The 24,001-nt window shown below is 64.5% G+C and overlaps 4 protein-coding genes across 18 annotated transcripts; 1 reads left to right on the top strand and 3 right to left on the bottom strand.

Annotated features, from left to right (window-relative positions):
* Positions 1–138: 138 nt before the first annotated feature.
* Positions 139–9,490, bottom strand: LOC118530127 (mesothelin-like protein). Of its 6 annotated transcripts, XM_078075015.1 has the most exons (16): positions 7,632–9,490; positions 6,875–6,941; positions 6,549–6,669; positions 5,550–5,670; positions 4,624–4,709; positions 4,347–4,473; positions 4,077–4,267; positions 3,656–3,746; positions 3,279–3,420; positions 2,766–2,953; positions 2,537–2,692; positions 2,323–2,450; positions 1,658–1,788; positions 1,485–1,579; positions 968–1,223; positions 139–590 (listed from the first exon to the last, which is right to left on the bottom strand). In XM_078075015.1, exons 2-16 carry the CDS (start codon positions 6,888–6,890, stop codon positions 337–339), a joined length of 2,103 nt encoding a protein of 700 aa, XP_077931141.1. In that variant the 5' UTR covers positions 6,891–6,941; positions 7,632–9,490; the 3' UTR covers positions 139–336. The 6 variants fall into 6 exon arrangements, with proteins under 6 accessions (XP_077931141.1, XP_035939290.2, XP_077931144.1 ...); XM_036083397.2 differs by having other exon boundaries at positions 1,485–1,788; XM_078075018.1 differs by lacking the exon at positions 6,549–6,669 and having other exon boundaries at positions 1,485–1,788; positions 4,347–4,492.
* Positions 9,491–9,625: 135 nt separating this feature from the next.
* Positions 9,626–12,711, bottom strand: RPUSD1 (RNA pseudouridine synthase domain containing 1). Of its 4 annotated transcripts, none has more exons than XM_036083412.2 (6): positions 12,568–12,711; positions 11,902–12,092; positions 11,683–11,806; positions 11,451–11,556; positions 11,237–11,338; positions 9,626–10,762 (listed from the first exon to the last, which is right to left on the bottom strand). In XM_036083412.2, exons 1-6 carry the CDS (start codon positions 12,673–12,675, stop codon positions 10,365–10,367), a joined length of 1,029 nt encoding a protein of 342 aa, XP_035939305.1. In that variant the 5' UTR covers positions 12,676–12,711; the 3' UTR covers positions 9,626–10,364. The 4 variants fall into 4 exon arrangements, with proteins under 4 accessions (XP_035939305.1, XP_035939307.1, XP_035939310.1 ...); XM_036083414.2 differs by having other exon boundaries at positions 11,451–11,553; XM_036083417.2 differs by having other exon boundaries at positions 12,531–12,605.
* A 182-nt stretch (positions 12,712–12,893) lies between these two features.
* On the top strand, positions 12,894–21,740 carry CHTF18 (chromosome transmission fidelity factor 18). 4 transcript variants are annotated; one of them, XM_036083395.2, is made up of 22 exons: positions 12,894–13,051; positions 13,241–13,435; positions 13,517–13,667; positions 13,834–14,002; positions 14,559–14,651; positions 14,739–14,791; positions 14,876–15,008; positions 15,920–16,129; positions 16,320–16,417; positions 16,650–16,773; positions 16,857–17,005; positions 17,283–17,376; positions 17,685–17,783; positions 17,864–17,994; positions 18,159–18,330; positions 19,233–19,457; positions 19,541–19,690; positions 19,767–19,897; positions 20,539–20,683; positions 20,797–20,943; positions 21,286–21,343; positions 21,422–21,740. In XM_036083395.2, exons 1-22 carry the CDS (start codon positions 12,961–12,963, stop codon positions 21,556–21,558), a joined length of 2,955 nt encoding a protein of 984 aa, XP_035939288.2. In that variant the 5' UTR covers positions 12,894–12,960; the 3' UTR covers positions 21,559–21,740. The 4 variants fall into 4 exon arrangements, with proteins under 4 accessions (XP_035939288.2, XP_035939287.2, XP_035939286.2 ...); XM_036083394.2 differs by having other exon boundaries at positions 13,241–13,667; positions 14,882–15,008; XM_036083393.2 differs by having other exon boundaries at positions 13,241–13,667.
* GNG13 (G protein subunit gamma 13) lies at positions 21,717–23,868 on the bottom strand. 4 transcript variants are annotated; one of them, XM_036083426.2, is made up of 4 exons: positions 23,412–23,500; positions 22,514–22,631; positions 22,078–22,209; positions 21,717–21,898 (listed from the first exon to the last, which is right to left on the bottom strand). In XM_036083426.2, exons 2-4 carry the CDS (start codon positions 22,627–22,629, stop codon positions 21,793–21,795), a joined length of 354 nt encoding a protein of 117 aa, XP_035939319.1. In that variant the 5' UTR covers positions 22,630–22,631; positions 23,412–23,500; the 3' UTR covers positions 21,717–21,792. The 4 variants fall into 4 exon arrangements, with proteins under 4 accessions (XP_035939319.1, XP_035939321.1, XP_035939320.1 ...); XM_036083428.2 differs by lacking the exons at positions 22,514–22,631; positions 23,412–23,500 and adding an exon at positions 23,749–23,868; XM_036083427.2 differs by lacking the exon at positions 22,514–22,631 and having other exon boundaries at positions 23,412–23,519.
* Positions 23,869–24,001: the final 133 nt, after the last annotated feature.

The following is a 24,001-nucleotide window of genomic DNA, read 5'->3' as shown; positions in this document are numbered from 1 at the left end:
CAGGGCCTTCCCTCTGAAGCCAGGCCAACACTCAGGGTGGCTTCTGGGGACAGGGCCCAGGAGATGCAGACAGAAGTCCTATTCCCCGCTAAGAGGGTCTCTGTCCCTCCTTGGGCTCAGAGCAAAAGGACGCAGGCAGGAGGATCACCTTGTCTTTTACTCAAATCCATCAGCAAGGCCCCCCTCCCCAGTACCAGTTCTTCATCCTGAGGGAGGCCAGAGGATTGGGGCAGCAACTCAGTCAACTGTTCCTGGCTGGCCGCGGGGTGGGCCCAGGTCCTCATTCCAGCTCCATGTCCTGGGAGCTGGGTGTGAGGGGACCAGCCCCACAGGCCCCTAGGATGTGGGACATGGCCAGGTCCTCTGGGCCTGGAGCCTGCCCCTGGGCCTGGGCAGGTGTCCGGCTCCACCTTCCAGCCCCAGTTTCCCTGCATGTGGGGCGGGGCCGGTGCCGCCTTTGGAGGCCTTGGTGCAGGCGCCCCAGGAGCAGTCCTGGCTGGGCCCCGGGGTGCCCCAAAACAGCAGCCCCAGGAGGCCGGAGGGCAGGGCCACAGCGAGCGGCAGGTACCTCAGGTGGGCCGGTGGACTGCCTGTGGGAGGAACGTGGATGGAGCACCTATCAGGCCTGGCTGGGAGCCTCCTGGGCCTGGGCAGGCCCTCACTCTGCGCCCCTGGGCTGGGAAGGCCAGGGGGACTGCCACGGAGGCTGCTCCTCTGGGCCCCGGCAGGGCTCTCAAAGCTCCTCCCACCCCCACTTTCTGGTGCTCGGCAGGTGCTGGAGGAGGTGATTTTGTCCTTCAGTAACTGAACAGCCAGTGTCACCACATGTCACCCAAGCAGGTGAAGGGAAAGAGCCAACAGAGCATGAGGTTGGGCGCAAGATGAGGAGCCAGGGGCAGTCGGGTCCACAGAGGCCCTGCGCAGACAGGGAAGGCGCACTAGAGGGGAGGATGGGTCTGGGGCATACCGGAGGTGGGGGCCTTGTTCCCCGGCTGGCCCGAGGTGGGGGCCAGATGGGGCGCCCAGGGTGTGGTGTTGGGGGCCCCAGTGGTGGAGAGGGCCAGGCTGGTGGGGCCGGCAGTGTCCCTGTCCAGGCCCAGCTCTCCTAGGACCGACGTGTTCAGGCTGCGGAGCCAGGAGCTGATGGTCGGGTGGCTGCGTGCCTTCTGCAGGTCCCCCACGTTCTGGCCCAGCAGTGTGGTCACATTGCCGACACTCAGGCTCTGCAAGGGGAGGGAGAGGGCTGTGGGCGCAGGTCCGGAGGGTCCCGCAGCGGCCGGCTTTGGGGCCAAAGGCAGACCCGGCAGGGCAGTACTTAACTGAGAAGCGAGCACAGGGGTAAGGCCCGGCAGAAGGGACCTGGGGTTCACGCTGTCTGTGTACCTCTGACTTTGGGGTGCGTGGGGCCTGCAGGCTGTGACAGAGGCCTCCCCCGATTTGGCAGCCCCATCCCCCACCCCGGACAGGCCGCCCCGGGGGCCCACCTGCAGCACTCGGGGGTTCAGGTTGGTGAAGGTGTCGATATCCATGGAGACGTTAGCCTGGACCAGGTACCGCAGCTCCTCCACGGGGGCACCTCCTGGGGGCAGGCAGCAGTGAGAGGGCAGGGGCGGGGGCCTCTGGGGCCAGGGGGCCCGCACACAGGGCAGGGGCTCACCGAGGTAAGGACGCATAAGACGGTAGTAGTTAGCTGTGTTCCCGGCGCTGCCAAAGGCCTCGCGGGCCTTGGTGTAGAGCGCGTCCTTCCGGCTCTGGGGGCAGGAGGAGATATCCAGGGCCCCGGCCCGCCTGGGGGAGCGTGAAGCTGGTGGGCGCGCTGGGAGCCCCTCGTGCTCCCGGCCTCTCCCTGCCACAGCTTTCCTCTTGCCCACTGTACCGCGCCGAATAGTGTCCCCCCAAAACTCACGCCTGCCCAAAACCTCAGAACGCGACCTTGTTTGGAAATAGAGCCTTTCCTATTTGTAGATGTGATGACGATAACATCGCAGGGAATTAGCGCGGCCCCGAGTCTAACAACAGGGGAGGAGAAGGGACTGTGCGCACAGGCGCGGAGCGCAAGGCCCTGCGGCCGCGGGGGCAGAGGCTGGGGATGCGTCCACCGGCCCTGGGAAGGCCAAGGGGTTCCGGCAGCACCACCCCAAGCAGGTTGCAGCCTCCCCTGCAGGCTTCAGAGGGAGCCGGCCCTAGGACATCGATTTCAGATTGCGTGGGAGAAATTTTACCACTTGGTTTGTGGTACCTGGTTGTGCAGCCATGGGAACCTAGCAGGCCTCAGGCTGAGCCTCTCCCTCCCTGGCTGGGCGCGTCCCGGGGTTGCCTCACCGGAACTCTGTGGGCCTGATGGCCTGGATCTGCCTGGCACTCATCCAGCAGAGGCGGGAGCCCCCGATGGCCGTGAGCAGGGTGCTGGTGATGGTGCCGTTGTGGTCCAGGTACTTCTGTAGGACAGCCTGGAGGCAGGGCCCGGGTCAGCAGGGCCCAGGTCAGCGGGCCCAGGGGCGGCGCACCGCCCCCCCCGCCCCCACGCTGCCCTCACCTCAGTCTGGTTCTCCAGGGCCACGTCCGAGGCCAGCAGGGCCACGACCGTGTCCCTGGACGTGATGTTCCACTGGCCGATCTCCGAGCGGGAGTAGAGGTAGACCAGCGAGGTGATGAGCCGCAGCTGGTCCTCGGGGACGCCATGTGGGTAGACCTGGGTGGGTGGGAGGGTCAGGCCCGCGGCTGGGTGCCTGCCCACCGCCCCCTGCAGCTGGTCTGCGACGCACCCGAGCCAGCTTGGCCTTGACGACACGCTGGCACTCGACTGGCAGTGGGTGCTGCAGAAGGGGGTCCAGGTTGGCTTTGAGCACGCGGCTGCCCAGGCAGGACTCGAGCTGCACACAGTCATAGTGCAGTAGGAAGAGGTTGTCATGGAGCGTGGCCGCTGTGATGTCCCCGTGGATGCAGGGTCTCCCTGTGTTTGGGGGGGGGTTGGGGGTTTTGAGCTGAATTTTGCTGATTCATTCCTAACCTCGACCCACCCTTGAATCCCTCCCAAGCTTGACCTCTAGCTGAGAACCTCGCCCAGACCAGGTAGAGTCAACCCTGACCTTGACCCGCAGTTCAGCTCCACTGGACTCTGACCCCCCAGCCCCACCCCAGGCTGGATGCAGACCCCTGGGTGGTACCCAGGAGGTCCAGCAGCAGGTGGGACTGTATTTTGGGTGCTCCCCCCCCCAGGGTTAGGAGCCCAGAGGACGGGAGGGACAGCATTCCCAGGCCATGGTGGCCACACTGACCTGTGCTCCGCTTGGACCGAGAGGACACTGACGCGGCCTTGGCCTCGAGAAAGCCAGTGACGAAGCGCCTGGCATCACGCTGGCTGAGCCGCCCAGCTTGGTATGTGGCCACTGTGCTGCTGAAGAAGGCCAGGCCCACAGCCTGGCCAGGCAGGCGTAGAGACTGTACCCGGGGGAAGGGCTGCCCGGGGCCACCTGGTTCCTCCCCCCGTCCCGCAGACGGAAACCCTGGGGCAGGGAGTGACTGGGGACGCTTGTCAGGCATTGGAGCCCTACCCCCAGGCCTGGACAGGCTGGTGGAAGGTCGGCTGGATGCCCCTGTCGTTGTCCACAGCCAGCTTGAGAACCCCCCCCCCCAACCCCGTAGAGTGTCCTACCTCCTGCACCTGCATCCACAGGCTGGAGCTGATGTAGGTGGCCATGGATCCCAGGGCCCGCAGCCCCTCTAGGTTCCAGGAGCCAGGAGGCCTGGTGTGGGGTAAGGGAGCACCGTGTTAGGGTCAGGAGCAGAGCTCCAGCCCCCGGAGGCTGCCTGCCCCTCCCTGAGCACCCAGTTTCCAGGGCCTGCTCAGCAGAGACCGTTCCACCCCAGGTGTGGGGGCAGGGGAACTGGGGGTCTGGAGGGTAGCAGTAGCACCCCGAGCCTGTGCACCGTAGGCTGCAGGGTCGGTGGGGCTGTGAGCTGGGGGGACAGGTCACAGGTCAGCAGGTCGGTAGACATTAGGGGTCTCCTGGGCCCAAAGTCCAGGTCCTCTCAAGGAGGAGAGGCCTGGGCGGAGGGCACCGGGCCCTGCCTACCCCAGCACGGTCTTGCCGCCGGCCAGCAGCGTGTTGAGGGCGGCTTGCTGGGTGGCCGTCAGCCGGCGGCAGCGCTGCAGATTCTCCAGCACACGCGGGTCTGCGGCCTCAATGCGGGACGCGTCCATGTCGCACACCAGGACCCCAAGGAGCAGCAGGTCAGAGGCGCTGAGCCGCGGATGGGGCGCTCCCTGCCGCACAGCAGGTCAGCACGAGCCCGGCCCTGCTGCCTGCCAACCCACCCTGCCCCGGCCCGCCCATCGTGCCTACCAGGCAGGCCAAGGCCGCGTGCCGCAGGGCGACCCTCTGGTCTGGCAGGTTGGCTAGCAGCTCCATGTCCCCCTGGGCGGCGCGGCGGGTGAAGGCCCAGCAATCGGCTTCCCTTACCTGCGTCAGGCTGCAGGCAGGTTGGGGGGCTGTTGGGAGGGTGGGGGCCACACGAGGGTCCTCCTCTGGGGTGGCCCAGATGTCCCTGGGGAGCTGGGGTCCCTGGGACTCCGAAGGAGGCATGCTCAGCTGTCCCCGCACGGGGAGGGGGGGCACTCACTCGTAGAACAGCAACAGGTTGGGAGGGTGCAGCTCAAAGTCGTTCTGGAGGCCGTGCCGAGCGGCCAGGTTGGCCAGGCAGCTGAGCTGGGCAGGGCAGGGGCGTGTCGCGGGCTTGCCCAGCCTGGGGCTCCCAGCCCCCCTCCTGCTGCCACCTTACCCTCGCCCTCAGCGTGGCCTGGGCTCTGTCACCTGGACGCCCTGCCGGCTCCCTGTCTCAGGAGGTGTCGGGGCCAGCCTGAAAGCCCCCCACCCCCGGCCCCCACAGCACTACAGTGGCTCAGTCGTTCATCCCAACGTCACCTCCTGCCTAGATGTTTTGTCTCGCTTGACTTACTTCGGGGTTTTGGGATTTATTGCTAATTTCATACTAATTTTATAATGAGACAGAATAGTAGCTTTTCTTCCTTCTGTTTCTTTAAACTCAAGGGCAGGCAATGCTTGGGTCAGCTGTGGGTCGAGGTGGACTCAGATGGCAGGGGAGAGGCCGGCAGGCTGGAAGATCCACACGGGGCCCAGAGGACCCGTCCCCAGTGTGGGCACCGTGTGCCAATGGAGGCAGGAAGCATCTAGGGCAGGCCTGCTGGACAAGCCCTCACCCGAGCCAAGAACAGAAGTCAGGGGGTCTGCAGGGAATTGACTGAGAAGTCCTGGAAATGGTCCCAAATGGGCAGCACCAGGGAGTCACCCAAGGAAGGGAAACCTCAACCTCAGACGGCTGGACCTCCTGCCACATTGGGGTCTACCCAACAGCTGCGTCTCAGGTGCTTGCGAGGCTGGCCGGGTCTCACTCCCCATCCCAGCCCCGTGGGCCCCCTGCTGACCCGTGCCCTTTGCTGGGGATGCCCTTCTTCCCCGCCTGTCTCCGGGAAGTCCACCCCCTGCCCTCAGCACCCTGGCCTGCTCCCGCCAGCCACAGCCCTTTACCTGCCAGGCTCTGAGGGGGACCTGCTGGGTGGCCATCCCCTGGATGAGAGCGGAAAGCTGGTCCCGGGGCAGCTGGCTGGCCGGCTGGCACCAGAAGTCGTGCAGGAGGGAGGTGTTGGCACTGGGCAGACAGGGGACAGGCGGTGAGGAGCGGCATCGAGGTCAGCACCCCCAACACTGAGGGAGTGAGACACACACGAGACCGCGGCTTCACTTAGCACTCCCTCACTCCCGTCAGCACACAGTGGGCGCCAGGCTCCGAGCTGTGAGCAGGGCTTGGAAGTGGCCCTGGCCTGGACTCTGGGTCTATGCCTCCTCCCGAGGCCTCGTCCCAGCGGGCTCTGGGCTCAGGCAGGCTCCACTGTCCCAGCGATGGCTGAGGGTATGGAGGAGATGTGGCCTGAGCGCCAGCCGGGTCACCGCAGCAGGCCTGGCTTCTGGCTGAGTGCTCCTCACGGTGTGCATCTATCTAATAAAATCGGTGTGTGGGGAGGGCATCTTGTGGGACTTCACCCCAGGCCTCTAACCCTGCCTAATCAGTCCTCCGATCAATTGATTGATGGCTCATCAGTGATCTCTAACCCTCCAGGGAAGGGAAGGGTGGCTGAGCCCACATACGAGACCTCGGGACAGTGCTTGGGAATGACTGAGTCTCTGGGACCTGGGAGAGCAGCCCAGTCTTGGGGCAGAGGAAGAAACCCAAGAGGACTCAGGACAAGAAGTAATCGCCCGGCAGGCCAGGAGAGCAGTGCAAGCTGTGAGGGGTTCAGGGCCCCAGGCAGCTGCGACGGCCTGGGGGACCCAGTCCTGACCACGTGGCTGTGAGTCTGATGCAGGACACTGGATGCTCTGGGCCATCTAGGGGCAAAGTCGGTGAGTGATGGGAGCCCTGCCTCAGCTTTCCTGGGCCATCGGGTGCAGAACCTGGGGATGCACGCCCCACCCCACCCCCCCGGCCTGCCAGAGGATCAGCTGCAGAAAACGTGACCTGGCACTCACCTGGCCCACAGGTCAGCCCTGCTGGCATCCAGCCCTCCCTGGGAGAAACCCTGGGCCTGGGGACAAGAGCAGTGGGCAGTGAGCCACATGAGGAGGGCGAGGCCTGGGCTCATCTGGGCACCTGGAACAGAACAGGCCTTGAGCTGCTGCGGGCCCCCAGCATACCGGGGCACTGCCTGCTGGGGGCATCCCTCAGGGTCTGCCTGGGGCTCCCTGTGTCCTAGGGTAGGCCTAGGACCACAGATGGTCCTACCACCTCAGGGGAGCCTGGCTGTGGGAACCACCCCTGGAGGGCCCAATGTGCCCCTTTGTGAGGGCTGTCTCACCTGCTCTGGGGCCCATGGCTGTCCTGGCAGAAAGGTGTGGGGTCACGGGCGGTGGGTGCAGGACTAGCTGGAGAGGAGACAGGAGGTGGTAAGGCCCCCATCACCTTCCCTGCCCTCTTTGGCACGGGGCACAGAGAGGGAGGTGCCATCCAGGGTCATGTAGGTTGGGCTCCCTGCAACTGCGTCTCTGTGTCTTTGGGGGGGACACAAACACCACAAAGTGCCTCTCGGGAACTAAGGAAGTGGCAAGAGGAGGGGCCGGGCCAAAGCCCCGGGCCTTTCTTATCACAGGTCGGGGCTCCTGAGACCTGGAGGCTTCGGTGTCTCCAATAAACAGATCTCTCAACAGCTACAGGGGAGGGGCGGTGGTCCCAGGAAGTCCCTGCAGGCAGCTGTGGGTAGAGGCCTGGGGGCTCTCTAACCTGCCCCCCATTCCTGGGCGGCCTAGAAAGCCCTCCTCCCTCGCAGGGCCTCAGACGCCCCCCAGCCAGACCTGGCCTCCGGCCACAGCCCACACCACAGCCCCACAGGTTGCCCTGCCCGGTCTCCAGATGGAGGCCTTAACCGTGAGATGAAGGTGTCAGGGTGCCCGTGGGCTCTAGACCCTGCACGGCCCAGGGTGTTACTGTCCCATGCGGGCGACAGAGTGGAAGCCAGACGAGCCCGGCTCCCCACCCAGGGCCACACCGAGACTGCCTCCTAGCCGGGCCCAGTGGGTGCAGGTGCCAGTGGCCCTGCCCCAGCCCCCACTTCTCACCTGAGCATGGAGACCATCTGCTGTAGAGGGAGGTTGTTCCTGCACCCCGCGGTGGCCGTCCGATTGTGTGGGGGTGCGGGCCGGTGCCCGGAGCTGCAGTCTCCTGCAGTGACCCCAGTCCACTGAGTGTGTCAGCCCCTGCAGCTGAGCACTGGGGCTCTGCGGTGGTGCAGGGTGGGGACACCTGGGTTCCTGCTCACCTGCACGCCTCACCCAGCACCCGCCTGCCTGCCCGCCCACTCCTGCAGTGATGCCGGCCAGGCCGATGTGGAGGGGAGGGGCCGGGGCTGTGTCAGGTGAGGCTGCCGTGCCCACCCCTGGGGGCCTCAAGCAGAGCAGACACCTGCTCTCCAGCCCTGGGGGAGCAGGAGGCTGAGCTCACGGTTGGCAGCCACCCAGCACACACCCCTTCCCCCTGGGGGATGTGTCTGTGCCCCGAGGATTGGATGTGCCTTCATACGTGTGCGTGTCTGCGTTTGTCATGCGTGCTGGTGTTTTTGTGCACACGTGTGTGTGTCTGGGAGCATCCACAACTATGTGACACATGTGTTCCCTGCAGGGACGCCAGGCACATGCAGATCCAACGTGGTGGCGGTTTCTGCCTTGTGAGCACGTGCGTCCATACACGTATGTGCTGGGGGTTAAGGGGGGGGTGCAGGCACCAGGTAGGTGACCCCAATGGCAAAGAGCTGTGCCACACATGCCCTGCGGGCCCAGGACGGGGCAGCTCCATAAGCCTGGGCCTCTGGGGCTGAGTGGGAGGTGCCCCAGCGAGGGTGGGTGGGGCCAGGTGCCCAGAGCTGAGTCCTGGCTCTCCTCATCCCCTGGGAGGGGCGCAACTCCCACCTGGCAGGGCCAGGAGGGCACCGGGCCTTGAACCCCTGGACCCACTAGCACCACAAGTAGGGCTGCACATGCCCAAAGGGCCTGCCGCACGGCCAAGAGGACACACTGACCCTAGAGGGCCAACAGCTGGAGGGACCAGCTGGGGACTGCCGCCCAGCCCTGCATGGAAGTTCAGCCGCACATGTAGAGCTGGATGCGCTCCTGGCCTCCCAGTACCACTGGGGGCGCTGCCCCACCAGCACACACGCCCCCAGGAGCTTGCCTGCCACAGGCCTGCCCCATGCTTCACCCCCCCTGCAGCATCTGTCTGGCCACTCCTGCCTGAAGAAACTCTCCCTGCCATCCGTGCCCAGGAGACCCTGCTCGACTCCCATGCCTTCCAAACCTTGCCCACCACAGCTAGGGTGTGCGCCCCAGTGTCTGGGCTCCACAGCCTCAGCTTTGAGGCCCCCCCAGGGCGGTGGGAGACGGCCAATCTGCAGGAAGCAAGGTCTGGATCTGGCCTGCGGGCGGCTCTCTGGGTCCTGGGGGACTCAAGGGGCCAAAGAGACCTTTCAGGGGGAGCAGCAGGGCTGTGAGAGGGGCAACATACATTCCCCAGGGTGGGGCCTACCCCTGTGCGCCTTCCCGTCCTGCTTCCCTACCTTGGGGGCTACCAGTCTGTCTAGCCCTCCAACTTCTCTGCCGTTTGCTCTGTGGGCCCAGCCTGTGGGCCCCACCAGGCCAGAGTCTACACCAGTGTCCTCCAGCTGGCCACACCTGCCCTCTGCTGTCCCCCCAGGGCCCACCCCAGCCAGGAGTGCCTATCCTGCAAGGTAGCTGGCGTTCTGATGGCGGAGAACCCTAAGAAGGATGTGGGGACAACGACTCTAGGGAGGGACCCTGGTGAGAACAGATGGGCGCTCCAATGCTTTTGGCTAGGTGAACGGGGGATGTCTAGGAACGGGGCTGACCCAATTTCAGTCCTCCACCCAGAGCCCAGCCTCCATCCACACTAGGCTGCAGGGTGCTCACTGCATGGCAGGGGGAGGGTCCATCCTGGCTCCTGCTGGGGGGCCTAGGGCAGAGATCTGCCCAGTGTAGGAAAAAGGGCAAGGGTCTGGGGCCTCAAACCTCCCCATCGGATGGATTCATAGTCACTCATGAGATCAGTCACTGAGTATTTATTCTGAGGCCCCGGAGCTCAGCTACAACTAGGCCGACGTGGGCATGTCATTGGGATGGAAGAGATGGGGGCTGGCCACTCTTGCTCCCCAGCTGAAGTGTGAGGACCTGTGGTGGCCTAGGCACTGTGAGAAGACCGAGGGACGTGGCTCGGACCCTCCCCCATGTGCCGTGTGGGTGGGGAGGAGGAGGCCCACGAGTAGAATCTGGTAAAAGCAAAGGCACGAGGCAGCACTGGGTGGGCGGGATGGGTCAGGGTCCGCAGGCGGAGAAGACCCAGCCAGGATAGGCCGACCAACACAGAAGGTCCAAGAAGAGCAACGAGGAGCAGGGCGCTCTGAGGCCTGGGGGCCCTGCAGGATCCTAACTCGAGGCTGGCCCGCTGTGGGCTCTGTCCCTTAGAGAGTGACCCTGGGCAAATCCATAAAACAAGCCCCTAGGAGTGAAGCTTTGGAGCCAGGAAGGCAAGCCTTGGTTTCCCTTCTCAGGGGAACGGGGTGCTCAGAGGGAGGTCCCATCCTCCAAACTCCCCGGCAGCCTGGCTCCCCCTGCTGGCCCTGCCCGCCCCTCTCCAGGCCTGGCTGCTGGAGCCAGGGCCTCAGGCCCCATCCACAGTGGGGCTGAGCACAGGACACCCTGACTCAGGATGGGCCCAGGGCTGTCCCCTGCAGCCCCCATCCCCCTAGTGGGCCCAGCCTGCCACTCCCACCCAGCCTGCTGCCCTCAGTTGTCAGGCTCTAGGGTCCACTCTGACAGCCACTGCAAGCATGAGGCCCGCTGTGCCTCTGTCTCGGGGGGCTTGTTGGGGGGCGTGGAAGTGCTGCAAGGCCCAGGACTCCCTTCTGTGGGATCAGGGTCGGGAGCAGCCCTCAGGACCTGGACGAGCTGGTCCAGTGACTGCACCAGGGTATGGGGGCTCCAGCAGGCATCGAGCGCCGGCACGAAGGGATCTGGTGTGCAAGCCTCCACACGTTCAGTGTGAGTGGGGATACGCAAATAAAAGGCGTGCAGCATCATGCGGAAGGGCTGGTCTTCTTGGTCCAATGCCTGCCCGTAGGTCAGGTCCCCCACAACAGGATGGCTGAGAGCACTGCAATGCACACGCAGCTGGTGCGTCCGGCCTGTGGGGGTGGGGTGGGGCAAGAGGACTGGTAGGGTGGGGGTGCCATTCCATGCCCACCCCTCACCCACTCACATCACCCCTAGCCCTAGCCCCTGTTGCCCTCTTCAAGCCCCAAAACCCCGAGACAAGGCAGACCCGTTTCCTGTTATAGACAAGAACGTCAGAGCTTAGAAGAGGGATCGACCTCGAGATCACTGCCAGTAGGGGCAGGGTCAGGTGCGCTAGACCACCCCTGTTGGCCTTCCAGGATAGCAAGGCCTGGGGTGGGCGGGGGGGGGGGGGAGGATAGCAAAGTGGCCCCAGGCAGGCCGCTCTGCCCTGTGCCACCACATATTATGCTGTTGGACTCGAGGGACACGGCCTTGCCCCCCCAGTATGTCCGACAGACACACCTCCGTACACATGGGTGAGAAGCACCATTAGCAGACAGCAAGTGGGCCTGGAAAGTTTCCTGCCTTGCCGCTGGACGCACCTGTGAGGGGCTGCAGCAGCACTTTGGACACAGGATCGCCGGCATACAGCCCATACTCCAGGACTACCAGCTCTGTAAGGCTTGGTTTGGGGTTCTCACAGCCTGTGGAGAGCAAGATGAGATGCGCGGGTTGGCTGGACCAGTGGAGAGCCCAACCCACCCCAGCCCGGCTCATTCAGGGCCCCCACTGGGTGACGAGTCCTGCCCTCCGTACCCTGAGTGCCCTCGATGCACATGGTGTGAGCCCGACCCTCGGTGCTGTTCCTGCCAATGGCGTAGTTGATGGTCATCCGGCTCTCCTGCACATGTCCCCGCACCTGCTGGGCACAGACTCACAAGCTGCTCTCAGGACCACCCACCCCTTCTGGGGAGCCCACCTGGCACTGACAGCCTGCTGAAGTGGCTGAGGATTGGAATCCCCTGCCCGGGGGGTGGTCAGGCCTTACCAGAGCCAGATAAGCCTTGGTGACGCGCCGCTCCTTGAAGCACTTGTAAGCGCTGCCCGCTGCCGCCTTGTTCAAGGCCACGCAGAGTGCCCCGCTGGTGGAGAAGTCCAACTGGTGGCAGAACCTGACACAAGGCCAGGGGTCAGCGCTGGCCAGACTGGGGAGTGGCTACTTCCTCCCACAGAAGCTGCTGGGGGCCATTGGCCGGCCTCCGCCTACCTGAACCCATAGTAGGTGTCAGGATCCGCTAACTCCGGGAAGTGGTGGCGCAGCTGCTTCTGGAGGGTCGGAGTCTCGCGCCACATCCTACTGTCGATCCGCAGGTCCCAGTGCTTGTTCACCACAAGGAAGTCCTGGCTCTGGTACACCACGGACAGGTTCTCTATTCGGCCTGGTTCCATGGTGGAGGCCTGCAAGTGGGGGCTCACAGGGAGTCCAGCACTGTACTCATTAGGGTCCCCAGGGTCCCCAGGGTCGCGGGTGGGAAGCCGCTGACGCGGTGTCAGCCGAGCACACGGCCCCAGTGTGTATGCACCCGCTAGGTCCCTTTCCACGCCTACCTCTGAGCTCCGACTGTGGGGCTGCCCAACCCAGACGCAGATCCCGGGGGAAGCAGTCCTGCGCCCCGTCCCACCCCCGCGGACCCTCCCGGGACAGTGCACCAACATGCCACGGGAGCCTCTTCCTGAGCGGGGAAGGGCCAGGAGAGGGGCTGCCGCGCCCCCCACGGCCCGGGCGGGCCAGGTCAACCGAGTGAGGGGGCCCCCTACGCCCCCCTCTCCCTCCGCGCAGACACCCCCTCCCCGGCAGCCCCCGCCCCCCGCGTCTGATGGGCACAGGCCGCCTACCAGCGCCTCCCGCGGCCCCGCCCATTCCGGGACTGACCTGCAGCCCGGCCGCGCCGCCCGGGCCCCGCGAGGCCGCTGCCGGGCCCTGGCTCCAGCACCCCGTCCCCGCGCCTGGCGACCCAGCGACCCCGGAGCCGCGCCTCATAGGGCCCTGCAGGAGCGCGCAGCCCCGCCCCACGCCCCGCCCACGCCACGGACGGGCGGCCGTGCGGGCCAATGGTGAGCGTCCTGGGATGCCGCACTGGCTCTGCCCCGCCCCGCCTGCGCGCGCAGCCCCGCCCCCGCCGCGCTCTTCCCGTTGGCCAATGGAGAGAGCCGCCGGGCACGCCGGCCAGGGATTGGCGGCGCCGGGACGCTGGGGGCGGGTGCGGCGCGCGGCGGCCGCGCGGGAGGTTCGGAGCGGACGGCTGGTCCGGTGGGAGCGGGAGCCATGGGAGACCTCGAGCTCGAGCTGGGCGGTGCCCAGGACGACTTCCACAGCCAGTTCGCGGACGAGCTGGAGGTGCTGGCGGAGCTGGAAGGTGGGCGCGGGCCCCGCCGCAGCCTCGTCCCCCGTAGTCCGGGAGGGCTGCCTGGAGGAGGGGAGGCGAGCGGGGGCCGCGAGGCTGGAGCGAGAAGGGTCCTCCGGCGCCGCCGGCCGCGGGAGCTCTTGCCTGTATGTGGGGACGCGCCGACCTAGCGCAGCTGCTGTCATCTTTCCCTCCTGGCAGGGACGGCGGCCCTGTCATCCCCCAGGGACCCCTGGCCCACGGTGGGCCGGTCCCGGCTGACGTCCGAGGAGGCCGTTGCTGGAGGCGACGCTGCCACTCCTTGCTCTCCAGGTGGACGTCCAGGGAACCACAAAGGCAGTGCGAGGAAGAGGCAGCTGGCCGACCGCGTCTCGAGGGACACGGCCTTGCCCCCCAGTATGTCCGCAGGGGCCCAGGGCCCAGGGCTGGGGTGTGAGGCTGGGGAAGAGCCTCTGTTCCTTCCGTCTCCCTCCCCAGCCCCCAGGGTCAAACGGCTTAGGCTGGAAGTCGTCAAGAAGCTGAACTTCAGGCCCGAGGAGATGGAAGAGCCGCCCCTTCCTGACTCCCCTGCTGGGGGCATCACCCCCCCACCGAGTCCCGAGGTCCCCACTGAGCTGTGGGGCAAGGGGTGTGTGGCTGGGGGCACAGGTGTCCCAGGGATTGTGGAAGGGTCCTGGGTTTCCGGAGGCCTGGGGCTGGGGGTGGGTGGGAAGGATGTATAGTTGAGTGGATCTGGGTTCCTCCGATGGTAGCAGGAGGGGTGAGTCCCCAGGACAGTCCCTGTCCCTTCCCAGGCTCTTGGATGCTGGTGCTGATGTGGGTCTCCTGCAGGCCTCGCCGGCAGCCCGAAATCCCGTCCTGAGGCGGCCCCCTGTCCTGGAGGACTATGTCAGTGTGACCTCCATGGGTGGCTGCCGGGCTTTTCTGGTCCTGCGGGCTGACCCAGTGGGCACAGGGGTGCAGGTGGGTGCTGTGTGGCCACAAGGGGGTGGGGGGCTCAGTGCTGCCCAGGAGAGTCCTAGACCTCATGTCCCCACTGGGACCCTGGGCACCCCTCAGGAAGTTCACCTTGCCTCCCTTTCCCTTTCGTATTTTCTTCTTTTTTTTTTTTAAACATTTTATTTATTTACCTGAAAGGGAAAGACACAGTGAGAGAGGGAACACAAGCAGGGGGAGTGAGAGAGGGAGAAGCAGGCTTCCCGCGGAGCAGGGAGCCCGATGTGGAGCTCGATCCCAGGACTCTGGGATCATGACCTGAGCTGAAGGCAGACGCTTAACGACTGAGCCACCCAGGCGCTCTTCCTTTCATATCTTCTTTTTTTTTTTTTTTTCTTTTCCTTAGGATTGTTTTCATCCCAGTTTTTTTTTTTTTTTTGGAATTATTGTTTAGAGAGGAAGCTTGGCCTGTTGTTGGTCTGTTCATACTGAAATAATGCCACCTGGGTCCCTGAGCACTGTTGGGGGTCCGTGAGTAGTTATGTCCTGCAACAGGATGGATGCTGCCCTCACTTTCCTACAGACCCCTTTCGTTGATATCTGGTGGCGAGGCCACAGCCAGCTGGATCTGTTGGGTGTGTCCTTCGCGTCCCTGAAGGAGCAGGTCGACAGTGAGGTGGGGCTTGCTGGGAAGAGAAGGGTGGCTCTGTGGGGGGACTGCACGTTGGAGCCATACAGATCCCAACCTCTGGTGTTTGCACAGCGGAGGCAGCAGCTGCTCGAGGAGGCCCATCGGCTCTCAGACACACTTCGCAGGTGACACGGTGGGCCCTCCCACCCCTAACCTCCAGCCTGTAGTCGGGGGGTGTGCAGTCCCTCCAAAGGCACGATGTTCTTCAGCCTCAGGTCGGAGGAGGTCCAGCCTTTGGCAGCTCCTGAGGAAGAGATGGCCAGCAACCAAGGTGACTCCCAGCACTGCCTCTGGGTGGATGAGTTCGCACCTCGGTCCTACACGGAGCTGCTCAGTGATGACGTGAGACTTTATTGTTGTTCAAGCATGAGTTGCTCTTTTGTTGCCAAAAACGAAAGCTGCAGGATTTAGCTAATTTTTATGTTGTAAGCTTACAGGGCATTGGAATGGAAGAGATGGCTTTTTGGTGTTTTTAAGATTTTATTTACTTTTTTGAGAGAGAGAGGGAGAAGCAGACTCCCCGCTGAGCAGGCAGCCAGGATGAAGCCTGATCCCAGGACCCTTGGATCATGACCTTAGGCAAAGGCAGCCCCTTAACCACCTGAGCCACTTAGGAGCCCCAGAAGAGATGTTTTTTGTTTTTTTTTTTTTAAAGATTTTATTTATTTATTTGAGAGAGAATGAGAGAGAGCACATGAGAGGGGGGAGGGTCAGAGGGAGAAGCAGACTCCCTGCCGAGCAGGGAGCGCGATGCAGAACTCGATCCAGGGACTCCAGGATCATGACCTGAGCCGAAGGCAGTCGCTTAACCAACTGAGCCACCCAGGCGCCCAGAAGAGATGGTTTTGATTTGCACATTTGAATTGTAGATAGGGACACTGAGGCCAGCATGGGGCTGGCATGCTCTAGGTCATCTGTGACCTGGGTTGGGTCATCTGTGACCTGGGTTGGGGATCCAACCCCCCCACCTCCTCGGAGCTTCTGTTTCCTTTCTTACTCATAGAAGCTGATGCTGGGATGCCCCTGGGGATGGTGGGGGCTCCTGAAGGGCTCAGGTTTATAGGGATGGAGGCTCTGAAGTGAGCCTCACTCTGTCACTCACTGGCAGGGTGACCAGACACTGGTCACTTGCCACTCAGCTTCAGTCTCCTTGTGTGTTTTCTGGGGCTTAACGACAGCAGGCTGACATGAAGGGTGGGCACAGGGGTCCTCGGTGCTGGCCGTTTCTCCAGGCCATGCTTCCTTTCTTACAGTTCACTAACCGCTGCCTCCTCAAGTGGCTAAAGCTGTGGGACCTGGTGGTGTTTGGCCGAGAGAGGCCTGCTAGGAAGCCAAGGCCCAGTGTGGAGCTGGCCCGGGGTGGCAAGGAGGCCCCAAGCTCCAGCAAATGGAAAAGCCATGAGCAGGTGCTGGAGGACATGCTAGAGGCTGAGCTGGACCCGAGCCGGCGGCCCCGGCAGAAGGTAAGCCCCACCTGGCTGTGCCACACACGTCTGAGCCCGGGGGCTGTGCTCTCTGGGCAGCCAGCGCCTTTGCAGCCTCTCGGGGCCCTGAGGCGCATTTAGCGCTCCCACGGCTGGGGCGTTAAAACGTCAGCATGCCAGCGTGGTAACAGGCTATAGCACGTGTGCGTCTGTGTTGTCTTGGCTGCAGGTGGCGCTGCTGTGTGGGCCCCCGGGGCTTGGCAAGACCACCCTGGCTCACGTGATTGCGCGGCATGCTGGGTACTGCGTGGTGGAGATGAACGCAAGGTAAGTGGCAGGGAGGCCAGCCTCCATCCTGACTTAGCCCTGAGACCCCAGTGGGTTGGCGGTGGGGACAGTGGAGTGGGGTTCTTACTTTCTCAGGGCTTTCTGGGGTGGTAGCCTTGAGGTGTAGGTGTGGTGGCTCAGCCCCGGAGACTGTCTGATCAGGGACCTTGGTTGCTGTCTTGGCCGAGGCCACGCTGCCCTGACGGCAACGCCCTTGGCCTCATGGTTCCAGTGATGACCGCAGCCCTGAGGCCTTCCGCACGTGCATCGAGGCGGCCACGCAGATGGAGTCGGTGCTGGGTGCTGGCGGGAAGCCCAACTGCCTGGTCATCGATGAGATCGACGGGGCCCCCGTGGTGGGCCTCCTGGGTGCCCCAGTGGGTGGGCAGGTGGGTGGGCAATGGGCTAGGGCTCACTGTGTCTTTTTTGCATTCCCTAGGCTGCCATCAACGTTCTTCTGAACATCCTGGACCGCAAGGGCCCACAGGATGCAGAGTCAGGGGATCAGGTTCCCACAAGTGGGGGACGGCGGCGCCGGGCCGAGGGGGGCCTCCTGATGAGGCCCATCATCTGCATATGCAATGACCAGTGAGTGGGCTGGAGCAGGGCTTTGCACAGGGAGGGGTGTGGTGGGGGGCCTCCATGGGAGGGCAGAGGGCTTCTGGGAGGGTGTACCCCCAACCCTACCTGGGCTGTGCCACACGCTTCTGCCCACTGGGCTGTGGCACAGCCCAGGTAGGGTTGGGGGTACACCCTCCCAGAAGCCCTCTGCCCTCCCATGGAGGCCCCCCACCACACCCCTCCCTGTGATCCCCTGATGTCCCTGGCTGGGCGGTGTGGTGTGCGTGTGCCTGTCCCCCTGCAGGTTTGTACCCTCCCTGAGGCAGTTGAGACAGCAGGCCTTCGTGCTCTACTTCCCACCCATACTGTCCTCGAGGCTCACGCAGCGGCTACAGGAGGTCAGTGAGGGCTGGAGCGGGGGACACATGACTAGGGGGCTGCGTGGCTGACTGCGGGGTGTGGGGATGTGTCCCCTGTCCTGGCCCTGTGTCCCTCTCCTTTGCCATCCCCTCTCCCATCCAGGGCTCCATCCCCCAGCTGGCCTCAGGATGTGGGGGTGACCGGACCAGTTTGCTGTTTGGCAGTAGTTGGTTTAAAGCAGGGACCAAGGCTGGTCCGTGGGGATCTATAGCTGTGTTCTAGGGAAGAGAGGGCCCCAGGGTGGGTTTCTGGGGGAGTGGCCCCCCACCCTCCTGCCTCCCTGCAGATCTCCGTGCGGCAGGGCATGCAGGCTGACCCGGGCGCACTGGCAGCTCTGTGTGAGAAGACAGACAACGATATCCGGGCCTGCATCAACACCCTGCAGGTGGGCAGGTGCGCGGGGCTGCTGCTGGGGTGCAGCAGGGCTCAGCCGCCGCTAACCAGCCCCCGCCTGTCTGTGTCCAGTTCCTTCATGGGCGGGGCCGGCGGGAGCTGAGTGTGCAGGCTGTGCAGGCCACACGAGTTGGCCTCAAGGACCAGCGCAAGGGGCTCTTCTCTGTGTGGCAGGAGGTGTTCCAGCTGCCCCGGGCCCAGAGGTAAGTGGGCAGGCCAGCCCCGTCTCCTGCGGCAGACTGAGCGCCGCACGGGCCCTGGGGGAGCATGGTCTGTGTACAGACGCCTGGGCCGCTTCGGGGAGCAAGGCATCATGGAGGGGGACGAAGAGGTGGGGCCCCATTCCAGCCTTGGCACCCCTCTGCAGGCAACGCTGGGGCCAGGACCCGGCCCTGCCCCTGCACATGCTCCCGTTCCATGATGGGCACCTGGGTCTGGGGCCCCGTGCTGCCGAGGCGCCTTTGACCACGGCTTCCCAGCGGTTCTACCACATCCTGCACGTGGCTGCCTCCGCAGGGGAGCACGAGAAGGTGGTCCAGGTAATCTTGCTCTGCCTTGAGTGTTTTTGGTGGTGCTGGTACGCTAGCATCTGTCTGCGTCTCTGTCCCCAGAGAACCGGAGACGCTTCACACGGTGTCAAGCTCAAGGAGCAATGGGATGGGACCAAGGGGTGGTGGACACTGTGCGTCAGGGAGCTCTCTCAGAGGTGATGGGGAGCAGGGACAGAGGCCTGGGAGGAGGGACTAGCTGGTGCCGGGGGTGGGGTGGGGGCCGGCATGGGCTGGCAGGGAGGGAGGTGGGCTGGGTGCGTGGTGTCATCTGACTCACGGGGTCAGCCCAGTTGCTGGTCGGGACGCAGGTGATTGGGGCAGGAGGGGCTAGACAGCCTGAGTCAGTGCCCGGGAGGGTCCCCGTTCTGGACATGAACTGTGGGCATGGGGATGTGGGGTGGAGCAGGCAGGGTAAAGTTTTGGCTTGAGCAGGTGGCAGAGATGCCCCCCACCCCAGGGAAGCCTGGCCTAAGCTGTCTCCCTGACTAAGCAGCTTTGGATTAGTGGCTGTGGATCTGATAAATCCGGAACTCTCCACGGGGAGGGGTTGTGTGCGCCCCGAGGGAATGGGAGTCTCACGTGGAACAAGAGCAGGGGCTCTGTGCCCTCCGTTCTGGCTGCAGAGCTTCCTTTGGGGAGGGGGTGGGTACTGGAGCCTGTGGGCTCCTTGAGGCAGTCGTGGGTAGGGGGTTCTTTCCTGCACCTCTCAAAACAGTGGGGCGGCAGGCTGGGCCTTCCTGGCTCCTCCTTCGGGGCCTCAGGGCTACTTGGTGGTGCTAGCAGCTCTCCCAGAGACCCTGGGCTTGGCAGGGCCGGTGTGAGGTGCTTGTATGTGGGCTGGGGGCTGAGCCTGGGGGGGTTCAGCATCCCACCCACCTGCTCACCCCCAGGGCCTGTTTGACAACTTCCTGCGCTTGCGGCTGCGGGATTCCAGCCTGGGGACCGTGTGCGCGGCCCTCGACTGGCTGGCCTTCGATGACCTGCTGAGCCGCGCCGCCCACCACGGCCAGACTTTCCAGTTGCTGCGCTACCTGCCCTTCCTGCCGGCAGCCTTCCACCTGCTCTTTGCGTCCAGCCACGTGCCGAGGATTGCTTTCCCCAGCAGCCAGCAGGAGGTGTGTCTCCTGAACCCTGCCCGGGCCTGGGGTCTGGCCCAGGGAGCCTGGGTTTCCTAGGCCTGCTTCATCCTCCACCCCAGGCCCAGAACCGGACCAGCCGGACACAGAACCTCATCCAGACGCTGGTGGCGGGCATCGCACCTGCCACCCGCAGCCGAGCTGCACCTCAGGCTCTCGTCCTGGACGCCCTCTGCCTGATTCTGGACATCCTTGCGCCCAAGCTGCGCCCTGTGAGTGCCTCGTCTGGAGTGGGGGTGTCGCCGCTGTGGGGGCGGGCCGGGCCATGCTCAGCGTCCCTGCCCACAGGTGAGCACGCAGCTGTACAGCACTCGTGAGAAGCAGCAGCTGGCCAGCCTCGTGGGCACCATGCTTGCCTACAGCCTCACCTACCGCCAAGAGCGCATGCCCGACGGGCAGTATGTCTACAGGCTCGAGCCGTGAGTCTGCAGCACCTGGGGTGCCAGGGACAGGAGGCTGGGCTCTGGGTGCTACGGCAGTGAGGCCAGGAATCTTGGCGAGGTGTAGTCTCCCTTTTCCCGCCTGTGGGGCAGCGATAAGGGGTCAGTTCCAGCTCAGCACTTGCGCAGATGTGATTGTGAGGTGGGGGGTCCCCCTTATGGGGCATTATTGCAGAGGCTCTGCCTGCCTCAGTGTCCCCCAGGCACTGCTCCCAGAGGGTCCTCGAGCTTCCCAGGGCGCTGCTGCCCCATCCTGAGATGTTCCCCAGGGCCCCACTGCCCAACAAGGGGACCAGTGCCCATCACTCTCTGTGCCATTTGCAAGGAGGCGGTAATGGTGACAGTTCTCAGTGCTCAGCCCCAGCCTTGAGCCTAGGCCCTGCCCTGTTGTCTCATTTTTTCATCCTGCAGCCTTGGGACGGTTCCCTTCTCATGCCCACAAGCAGTTGGGGAAACTGAGGCTTGGGGTGGGTCATCCCCTGCTGCTATGGGCCCAGGCATTGTATTGGCAGGACTGAGTTGCACACTGCAGCCCCTGCTTCTTGGCATTTGGGACGGGTGGGCAGGTAGCAGCTGCCTGTGCTGCTGATGGCACACCTCTTGACCCGCCCTGAGAGCAGGAACGTGGAGGAGGTCTGCCGCTTTCCTGAGCTGCCCGCCCGCAAACCCCTCACCTACCAGGCCAAGCAGCTCATTGCCCGCGAGATCGAAATGGAGAAGATGCGGCGGGCGGAGGCCTTGGCCCGGGTTGGGGACAGCCCCCAGGTAAGCCCACCCTGGGGGCCAGAGCCAGGCCAGGGAGGGCAGGGCCGTCGGAAGGGACCTTGTCCCTGGACTGGCCCTGCCCAGTCAGCCCTCACCACACCTTTCGTCTGCAGGTGGATGGGGTTCCCCCAGGGGCCGAGGCTCCACTGGGGGGTGCCGGGGACAAAGCGGCACAGCCGCCCACCTCACACAGCCACGAGGGGCAGCGGCTAGAGCGGCGGCTGGAGCGCATCCTGAAGAGAGCGGCCCTGGAGGAAAAGGTGTGAGGGATGCGGCTGGTTCTCAGCCCTGGGGGGCTGTCACTTGCCTGCTGCTCAGCCTCGGGGGATTTCCCGTGCCCCCAGCTTTCCATCTGGGCGAGAGGGGGCTCTGCTGGTTGTGGCAGGAGGAAGCTGCCATGTGGGTGATGAGGGACCGAAGGGACATGTGCTGAGTGGGTCTGCTCCAGCGTGAAGCGGGCCTGGGAAGGGGAGGTGGGCATCTGCTCCCACAGCCTGGGGCCATTGGCTGCTCCCTGGGAGGGGGCCTCTGGCCCTCCCCCCAGGGCAGGGAGTGCCCGCCACCCGTCTAGGCTGAGAGCCTGACCAGCCTGCCCCCTTCAGCCTGAGAGGGACTTCTTTGGTCGTGTGGTCCTCAAGAGAGTGGCAGCCCTGAGTGCAGGTGTGTGGGGCGCAGGAGGCACGGGAGGGGCGGCAGGGGCCGGGGCAAGGCAGAGGAACAACCATGTGGCCTCCACAGGAGATGTGGCCCCGGAGACCGACGCGGCTGAGCGGCACATAGGCACGGCGGTGGGCAGGAGTGACGTCTGGTTTCGCTTCAAGGAGGGCGTCTCCAATGCTGTGCGGCGCAGCGTCTACATCAGGGACCTGCTGTAGCCGGGGTGCACCCGACACCGTGAGCCCATGCTGGATACCTCCGGAGGCCCATGCCGGATGCCCCGGGTCCACACGAGACGCCCCAGGGCCCCACGCTTGATGCTGTCATGTTGCGTTTTCTCCGTCAGAAAATGTACAAAAGCACGGACGCTCTCAAAGTCTTTATAAAAGTCACACCTTTATGGAGTTGTCCTCCCTACAGAAGCAAGAGCCCGGGGGCGGGGCGGGGGGGCCTCACAGGATGGCACACTTGCCCTTCTCCACCCATGGGTTGTTCTTCATCAGGTCGGGGTTCAGGAACGGGTCCTTGGGGATCCCATCCTCGATCCATTTGAGGAGCCTGTGGTTGGGTAGGGTGGGGAGAGTGAGGTTGAGCAGGTGGGTGCCTGGCTTCTTAGAAGTGCTGCCCAACGGCAAGGTGCAGGGCCGTGGCTCTGGCTCATGCAAACGAACACAGGGCAGGGAAATGAAATGCAGATTGGAGCCAACCCTGAGTGGGGTGGGGTCCTGGGGACTTACTCAGGGATGGTCTTGGACGACATCTCCCTCTTGAAGGCCAGCTGGTACTTGAGGCTCTCCACCTCTTTTTTCATCTGGGGCACATCCCACTCCTCCATGGCGTCGGGAGCTTCGGAAGTGGCCAGCCTGGGGCTGGAGGACACAGGAGGAAGCAACAGCCAGAGGGCTGCCAGCCTGTAGTCAACCCCCAGATGCTCCCTCCCCACCAGATTGATAGCCGGTCTGCTGCTTGGGAGGTCCCCAGGGGCTGTACCACCCCTTTCCCCGGGGTCCACAGAGGCACCCACGTAGTCCACAGGGTGCAGGGCCTGGAGCTGAGGCCCCACTGATGAGGTCCCATGTGTCTGCCCCTCCCCCCATGGGGCTAATTAACTGCAGAGAAAAGTTTTTACTCTGAGCTCTGCATCCTCACCTCCCACTCCCATCAGAGCCTTACCATGGCCTGGTCTCTTGGAGAGAGAAGGGGCAGTGTTTCAGCCATAGCAGGACCAAGCACACAGCACAGATGGGTTCCCAGAAGCCCACCCTCCAACTGCGAGGCCCACTTCCCATTCCTGGTTGCAGAGGGGGCAATCCAGACCCTCACATGAGGGGTGGGGCTGTGCCTGGCCTCCTTCCTGTGCCTTCCCTCTGCTTTGCATGGGGAAGCCTACCCAAAGGAAATTAATCTTGGGGCTTGGAGGATTTGGCTGCAATTTGCATCTCTAGCCAAGGGGTTGGGGGGGGTAGGTGCTGAGGGTCTTGGGGTCACAGGCTGCACAGCTGGTCTGGGACTTGGAGTGGCTACAGCCTTCTGCTGCCCTGTGTTGCCCCCCACACTGTTCACAAACCGCCTGGCCCAGTTTGTTTGTGTACCAGCCTGGCAAAGCGGGTTGCTTCCTGCCTCCCTGACTAAAGCCCACTCCAGGGGCCCAGGGAGTCTCACTGGCCCCCAGGCCCTGCTCCCATCACAGGAGGCTGAGAACCAGGGGATTGGCTTTCTGGACCTTGGGAGGGTAGGCAGGGGTTGACAGGAGTGTGACCCTGTCTGCACTAGCCTGTGGACGGGACTCCAGGCTGGAAGATCTCCATCTTGAGAGGGGTGGGGGTCGGCCCTGGTCGGTTGGGGACAGAGCATCCACACTAGGAGCCAGGGGTAAGAGCCGTAGGGGAGCAGGGCCTGCCTTTGTGGGGGGGGGCAGCCAATAGGGGGCATGCAGTTACTCCCCTCCCAGAGACCCCAAGTTCAGCATCCCCACCCCTGGCCGGACAGCCACGTGGTGGGGGGCTCTCCGCGGCGGGGGCGGGGGTGGCGGTCTGCCCGCAGCGCCCACCGCCTGCCCTGTCTGCCCTACCTGCGCGCAGCGCCGCCGGAGCCGGCCGCCCGTCCCGCGCGCCCCGCGACGCCCCCGGCCACGGCGCTCGGCGGGCACTGCGGGCGGCGCGCACGGCGCAGGACGCGGCTTCCCTCCCCCTCGGCCGCCCCGCCCCCGCCCCCGCCCCGCCCGCCCGAAGACCGAGGGGGTCCTCCCCGCCGGTGGGGTCGGGCCTGTTTGGACGCGCAGGGCAGCCGCCTCGGTCACAAGACCGACAGGCAGGGGCATCTGGGGGTTAGGATGGTCCAGGTCAGCCCAGCGGGACCCGCCGCCTCGGTTTCCTGCTCTGCACGGGGGGCCAGTTCATCGGACCTACCTTGGACGGTGCCGGCAAGGGCCAAGTGACAAGGACCAAGTGATGGTGAGTGACAGCGAGGGCCAAGTGAATGAGTGAGCGGGCACACAGGCCGGCAGAGCCCAGGCAGGTGCCCCGCCCACTCCTGCCACCTGGGGCCAGGCCCTGGCACCGCCCCCTCCCCCCTGCCCTCCTCCTCGGTGCTGGGCCTACCCCAGGGACTTGGCCTCACTCTGCACGCTCCGTCAGCCCCTGCGGATGGGGGATGCAGGGA

This window comes from Halichoerus grypus, chromosome 6 (genome assembly GCF_964656455.1).
Source record: "Halichoerus grypus chromosome 6, mHalGry1.hap1.1, whole genome shotgun sequence".
Classification (NCBI taxonomy): domain Eukaryota; kingdom Metazoa; phylum Chordata; class Mammalia; order Carnivora; family Phocidae; genus Halichoerus; species Halichoerus grypus.
The sequence above is the reverse complement of the archived record's forward strand: the minus strand, read 5'-3'. Positions and strand labels throughout refer to the sequence as shown.